This window comes from Papilio machaon, chromosome 10, assembly GCF_912999745.1.
Source record: "Papilio machaon chromosome 10, ilPapMach1.1, whole genome shotgun sequence".
NCBI classification, from domain to species: Eukaryota; Metazoa; Arthropoda; class Insecta; order Lepidoptera; family Papilionidae; genus Papilio; species Papilio machaon.
In genome coordinates, this window is record NC_059995.1 from 3185113 (window position 1) to 3193060 (window position 7948).

At 31.8% G+C, this 7948-nt stretch overlaps 1 protein-coding gene across 1 annotated transcript; it reads right to left on the bottom strand.

The window, feature by feature from the left end:
* Positions 1 to 1678: 1678 nt before the first annotated feature.
* Positions 1679 to 7488, bottom strand: LOC106717525. Its single transcript, XM_014511397.2, has 4 exons — positions 7103 to 7488; positions 3079 to 3149; positions 2662 to 2763; positions 1679 to 2172 (listed from the first exon to the last, which is right to left on the bottom strand). The coding sequence occupies exons 2-4, from the start codon at positions 3092 to 3094 to the stop codon at positions 2027 to 2029; spliced, it is 264 nt and encodes an 87-aa protein (XP_014366883.1). The 5' UTR covers positions 3095 to 3149; positions 7103 to 7488; the 3' UTR covers positions 1679 to 2026.
* Between the last annotated feature and the right edge of the window lie 460 nt (positions 7489 to 7948).

Here is a 7948-nt window from a genome sequence, read left to right on the forward strand (position 1 = left end):
ATCATAAATATTGCGGAAAACTAATACGTGACCTATCATACTAAAAATAATGGTAGAAAAACTTCAAGCTCTACGAACAGGACAGAAAAATTATTCCATGCATATTTTAAAAATATTATGAATCATATTTGTCAAATACACGTAATGAATTCGCGTGAACAAATTCGCAACTCGAATTTGAAATTTAAATTTATCACTTGTATACCTGAAAATAATATGATGCAGAAAATTTGTATCCCAGGGATATTATTAAAAATCATGAGATGTTTTTTAAAACCTTGCAAGACGTGTTAAAAGCGGATTATATTCTTCCTCTTTCTAAGACTTTCAGCCCACTTTAGGCTGGTAGAGACAGTAAACTTTATTATATTTACGGGTACAATTAGTTTGAATAAACAATTCTGTCATTTTGGTATTTTGTGTAAGAGATAATGATTTTTTTACCTCTACTAAGCACGTCTCGTTCGTAAAAATGTCTCACTATCTTCTTTCTTGATATTTCGTAGATAGTCTAAGAGCGGAATCGAATCCGCAACATTATATTTTGTACGTCAAATAAAAAAACAAAATCGCACATTTGTTTGATTCAGCTGTACTGTTTCGTCGTGAACAAAAAAGGGATAGATCATAACATTTCGTTTTATCCCTTTGATCCAAATTCCTTTGTCAAAAGCTAAATGTCGTGGCCGTAACTGGCTGTTTCTCAACAATTCACTTTTATGGAGCGAAGCCCTTTTCATTTATCGAGTGAGGACGGTCGGGTATTCAATGTTTGTAACGGATGTCCCCTTTTTGCGCTTCTTAGCAAATTCAAGTATAAGTAATTCGTATAATGTAGAACTTGTATTCAAGTGTAGTGGATCAAAAGCCTTTTGATTAATAGTCCTTCAGTCTTTTATATGCTTCTATGAGTCTACTAAGATCACTTGTACAAAATATTTAATACAAAATTTAATTATTTGTTTCCTGGCTAAAACGTTTTTAAAAATGTTGCATATGCAAAAGATATGGAAAGTTATATAAGTACTGCAAATAAAAGACTTAGATTTTATCTAACATTTATTACGAGAATGGCTATTTACAAATTATTTTACAATCATAATATAATATACTCATTGATCACGACGGAAAAATACATATTTAGGACTTTTTTGTGACTTAGCTCTTTTTATGTAGTATCTAATTTAAGGTATGTTTCAACTGTAAAGAGAAGTATAATATAAGTCAAATAAAAAACTCCTTTTACGTGTTTTATTCATGAAACGTGTAAGTTTTATTGCGTTAGTTGGTTCTATTCAGAAATATTGTTTTGATAAGTTTGTTTTGGAGTAAAAAATAATTGGGAACGACTCAGACGGGTCGTAATTCTGGACAAATAACTTTATTGAATGAAATTATAGCGTGTATAAATAAGATTGGAAATTGCGATTTCGCAACCGTTAGAGGGAGATTTATACTATTTTTTATATGATTTATAACCATTAACATCGTATGTAAGGAGTATAAGCCGTACTTTTCTATCACAGTCACAAAGTACGTCGATGTACGGATATTAAGGTTATTGAGACGATTAAAAATGATTAAGAAGAGACCTATATAAAAAGGATTTTCTTACATCGAACACCACATTTTCAATTCCGATTAATTTTATACATAATACAGACATTTTCCGCAATATTATAGATTATATCTCTAACATATATATTTATAATTAATGCTTGGTACAGTACGACACCATTGTCGCGTAAATTCGTCATAATGAACATCGTCCTCAAGCGAGACATACGTCTTGTAATCACGCATTTATATAAATATCGTCATTTATTTGTATAGAATTTATTGGATATTCCTTTGGATAGTCCTTTGGGGGTAGTTTAAAACTGTCTTTTAAGTATGAGAAGCGATGGAAGTTGTAGAAGTATTCGGTGCCGTCGGGCGAGTACTGCGGGTACAGAGTGTAGGAGGGGAACTCAAACTCTGAGAGGGAATCCGCAAGGGCGTGCCGCGCGAACTCCTGCTTGTATCGTCATGACTGTTCCCTGTACGACTGCCGCTTAGTGCACTTCTCCTTCAGGATGTAACACAACGCGATTGCTATCAGCACAGCTATCGCTATTGCCATACTTATGCTTATCCATATTATTTCTTCGTTGATGCCGCTCGTCGATTTTCCTGCAAAACATTAAATCACTTTAATTACTTGGTCTGTATCCATAATTTTAGTTTAGAATTGTAAAAAATAGACCTTATCAATTATCTTAATATTTTAGTATTCGACTCTATCATATTATAAATTTATCTGTATTTACTTTGGAATCATTGAATTTTAGCTTCTAAAGTCAGACTAAAGTTACCTTTTGAGCAAAGTTTGATAAGATTGTAATGACAGAATAATTAGTCCAGTGAATAATATTCTAATCTTTTGACTACAAATCGTTATTGAATGGGAAAATACCGAATTACCGTTCACTAACGTGTTTATTTATTACATGTGAGTGAATGGTAATTAGGCCCAAATATAAATTTGTATATACATACATGTACATACGTATACCTCAAATTAGGGTTTAGCTTACCTAAGGTTATGTATAAAACGTTTGTTTTTTCGTTATTGTGTATATTATGTGTTTGAGTTGACAGTAATTATATTGTCCACCTTACCTCCCATCTTGTTGGAGTAGCCGCCCATTTTGCCAGCGACACGCGCCGAGGCGCCGCCTGCCACCGCGAGCACCACGACACCCGTGCGCACACATATTCGACCTGGTGGATAATAACACATATGACACCAATACACTTGACAAATGCCCTTGACTGACACCAATGCCCATTTCTTATTATAAGATACACAGTTTCTTTTTCTTTCATATACAAGTGTTGGTAACACATGTTTTTCGTAGCGATAGTCTGAGACTGGACTCAGCGTTCACTTCATGTCGTATATTTTTTCCCGATAAACAGAAATAATATCTGAGATATTGGCGAAGTTAGTTTACTACTCTTTTATGCCCCAATGATATGAATAGTTTTCTCTTGTTTTACAATCATAAATTAATTTAAAGAGACTGGTTTACTTACCGACGATTATTACCATCTTGTTTGAAGTAAATTTTGTGCTTTACTTTCGTACTCCTTAACTCCGAATTAATCTGAAACAAGAATATATTAGTTAGTTCTAAGAATAATCAGAAGATCCCTTGATTAATGTAATGTAGCATTTGGACACGGTCCAAAATTCTTTCGGTATAATAACGATATTTTGTTTATTATTCCACACATATGACCAATTCGTAAAATTAATTCTCGTTAACAGAATATCCGATCCAAAATAAAAGGAACAATAAAAGATCCTACTTTATCGTATTTTGATGTTAAAAGGCCCCAAAATTATCACTAGGAGAGGATATGTGTGATTGGTGACTTTTTCTTTAAGTTTTCTTTGTGTATAAAAATATTTTCTTAATTTATATTTTTTGCATTATGATTAGTATTTTTTAAAATTTAAGATATGATATTTTTAGTATGTACGTTTTTTGTGTACTAGTTTTACCAAAGAAATTCTATTGTTCTTTAGTTTTGTAACTATATAGATATCGTAAAAATGTAAATAGAGGTTTTTAAGCATTTAAGAGACAGTTTTTTTATGCAAAAAGTAGTGAAAGTAGTAGTTCTGTGGAATTAGTGAAAAGATAAATAACCTTCATTCGTGTACGTGCAGCTAATGCTAAGCGTGCGAAATGTTGTTTACGACTTGGTTTTTTGTGTTATACTGCTACCGTTTAGCTAAAAGTTTTTTGTCAGTGTACTACATGAAACATGAACAAAGTATCTTTATGTATATTATATATTTTTAAAGTATAAACAACTTTATAGTTATAATCATGTAAAAACACAAATCAATAAAGTTAATAAAAAGATAAGAATTGATCCGTAGGTGACGGTAATAGTGAGGATAATTTAAATAATACTTTCGATTATTTTTTCTTTTAATTAGATTAGCGAATTAGACCGAGAAAAAGTACAAATCTAGAACGCATCATTTTATTAAACTCAAATGTTATGTTGAATTTTGTGATCATGATGATTTTTTAACATTTCCGTGCGACTCGCGAGCCCGATGTAGCGTAAAATTAGCGAGGCCGTAATCCGACGCAGCTAATATTAATTTTATACTCTGGGTAATGAAAAATTAAATGGACTTATCTAGTGCCTACACTTTGTTTTATATCATTATTATCTATGTCTACGCTAATATTATAAAGAGGAAAGATTTGTATTTTTCTATGTAACGAATTAACGCAAAAACTACTTTACTAATTTAATAATTTGTTATTAGAAAGCTACACTATCACTGAGTAACGTAGGCTATATTTATTGCTAGAAATATTTTATGTTTAATTCTACGCCGACGAAGTCCCGGGCAAAAGCTAGTTTGTAAATTATTATTATGCGAGCTTTGACTTTTTAATCTAACTGCTGCATTCAGAGTCAAATGGTATCCAAGGGTGTCTTTTATTGTAGATTTATTATAAGAAATCCACACTAAGGGAGTGGGAAAGTATTTAGCCATTAAATTACTTTGATTGTGGACGTTATTACGACTGCATAAGTTCAATTTTAGTATGAATCTCTTACACTTTTAATAAAAGCCCTTACATTTGAAGAAGTACTAAATTTTAATATTATGAAGTGAATAGACGTATGGGCCGTTGACTCGATTATAAGTGAACGATAAACAATGCAGGCATCTCGGAATTTCAATATCAACCTTGAGACATGAAATGAAATACCTCGCGAGTCTAGGGTTCTAATCCTTTATGGAGTTTCAATGAACAGCAATGTCGACTACAATACAATGATAAGTAGTAAGTTCTACTACAAATTTTTTATTATCAAGTCCATGCAAAAACGAAAAGTGTATGCAATAAACAAAAATCAATATTAAAATTATGTTTTTTATACAATTTAAGCTTGACAAAAACAGACCTGGGATCGGGATTCATAGGCACAAAGTATAACTTAAAAAAAAAACGAAAAATGAAAGCTCACATCAATCGTCTGACATCAAAATATTATATGTATGTAAAAATTTATTAGTTTACTCATCATGCATTTTGAAATAAACAAGGTTCAATTTATGCAAAAAAAGAAACAAGTAAATCCACCAAAGATGTTTGAGTAAATAATCCAGCTTCTTTGGCGTAGCTTCCTATATTCAGTGTAGTTTACTGTAAGATTTATCTTTCCGGCAGCGTCCTGCATACCTAATCTCATTGCCACCCTCTGACCTTTTCAGTTTCCTTGCCACTGACCGATCTTATCGTTTGCTAGACTACAATTCACACACAACTTTAATATATTTCTCTTTATTTTTAACGGTTTTTGTCTTTTAGTGGCAAAGTAAATATTTGAGACTGAATTTTGCAAATTTTTACAACCGTATCAGAATAATCTGTAAGAATCTTTCAATTTCATAGTGTAAATTTAACAAAGAAAAATCAAAATCTTAGACTACCCTATATCTGAATTCAACGTGTGAATCTTCAATTATTTCGCTATCGCAATTTCACCCTTAGACCCCTTGTGAGCCATCTGCACGATTTGGATAAAGATTGGCCAAAATTGACCTTATTTTTTTAATTCATGTTTTCACTGGACTGATGTAGTTAAATAATAAATTTGATCGGGTCTCAGTTTTTAAATTCGTTAAAGTATTTTTTCATTTCGCTTTCACAACTAATTAAAGCATCAAATAAAATATTCCTCGAGCAATACTTGAGTAGCAATAAAAAGATGACGAGTCGTACATCGGAATGAGACTAAAAGATAAACATAATAAACATTAATTAATTCTGAGGTTCCCAGCGTCTAGTAGCACTTACACTAATGAAAGGCTTAGATAGAAATACTTTTTTTTTTCAATTAGTTTAAAAGAATTTTTTTATGAAAAAATCGTCAGTATGCAATTAAAACTTATTTAAACGATTTTCGTAAATTCAATTCCAGGCATCGGCGATATTTTCCAAACCTGTCACGTCTTATACGCGGACCTACCATATTTCTTCTGTACCAAATCCGACGAAATCCATCTTACCTACACCCTAATCAAAAAATCCTAGTTTGGAATATTTACATGGCCAATAAATAGACCTTTTTTCCAACGCTACATTACAAACAACGGAGAATTTGTTGTCCATTAAGTTATCCCCAAGTAATTTTTTAAGTTATCAAAGGAAAGACAAAGACGAATGAGAGGGTCGAGAAAAATGTGTTAGGCAGATTACATAGAGATATGTCACGTCGCTTTCACCGATAAAATTGGAATTAGTTAATGGATGAAATTTAAATTTAGAATAGAACATATTTACATAATTATCCTGGGTGATATTAAAGACAGTATGTATACAAAGTATTTAGTAGTAAAAGTGTAGTTATTTAAAATTTGTCACGAACTTTGTACTCTTAGAGATTTTTATTAGCTACTAATGATTATAAACCTGAGGTAAAATTTGCGATTTTAAAGAAATGTTCTAATAAGTGTAACGAAATGTGGTAGAACTCCTAAAATTTTAATTTTAATAATTTCTTCGCCAAAATATTTATTTATAAGTTTTTATTGTATAACGTGGAAAATGAGCAAGTGGTGACCTTAATTCGTCAAAATAACTAAATGATTGCTGCCTATAGACATCTTTATTTGGAGATGCTTTGCCTACCTTCAATAGATAAAGGAGAGGACGCACAAAAAGAGGATATTTCCTTTGCGTCGCCTCTGCCATATCCATGTTCCCTACCCATCCTTTTTTTATAGAAAAGGGTGGAGAAAGAAATAGTTTTCTTTTATTCATGACATTAATTATAATTTAAATATCACGTGAAATTAATGCCGAAATAAAAATATATAAATATGTTAATTATTTTATGGTAATCAAATACTTTATATCCAATATTTATTTTTAACTAAGTAGAGCTTATTTGTAGTGCCGTAGAGCTTTGTTTATACAATGGTTTCCTCGAAATAATATTCTAACATTTCATTATTTAATAACAAATTTTAAATTAAATCAAAACATATTAATTAAATAAATGTAATAGAATATACCTGCAAGTTAAGTCCTGAACATTTCAGTATAAGAGTAATTTCCTTTCCCCTGCGCGAAACACTTACTAAAAGTATCGCTTTTAAACACAATGGACACTTCACATTGTCGATTAACAGACATTGAAAGCAACGAACCCGTTCATTCTTACTGTCCGTTCGTTCCGGAGAAGTTGGTGCCAACGAGTTGATAACAAAAAACAAACAGACGTCCAGTCGGAACGATGTCCGGGCGAGCACTGAAAGCTCACCCGGGGTGTGCCCACCGCGCCCTCTAGTCCCCAGCCTCATGCCTGTTGGATTTGTGGAGATATTTTCATACTTTAACCCCTTTATTCTTTTTATGCCCGTGCACGCTTAACTCGTTCGCATAATTTCGCGTTTAAAGAACTCTATGTGATATTATATAAAGAAGTACATTTGTAAGGCCGCAGCTTGGTCAATTTTGAAAAATATTGAACGATTTTCAGATCAAAGAATTACAATTAGGTATGGACAATGACAACCATTTTTTTATATAATAAGAAAATACGGAATTAAATGGTTTTTGTCATTATTTTTATTACGGCCCATAGAAGAAAACAATACATCTTCTTTTTAATATCTTTTTTTCTGTCTACCCCGTTAAGTTTGAATAAAGACTATATATTTCAGGTCCCGATATAAAAAAAAAAAAAATCGCACGAAAAATCAAGTCAATCTTCAACTGAAAAAGCCAGTTCATATTTTATCCGAACTATAATGAGCATATTTAAAAAGTTTTTAACTAGAGACCGTGCTTTAATTCATGCTTAAGCGATGTGCCAAAACTTTGTTTCACGAAAACTCCTGTTTTACATAGCGCAGTTG

Coding starts and splice junctions, on each gene's coding strand:
- LOC106717525 (XM_014511397.2), bottom strand. Junction 2,173..2,661: donor CTACTCCAACAAGATGGGAG/GTAAGGTGGACA, acceptor AATGTTTTGCAG/GAAAATCGACGAGCGGCATC.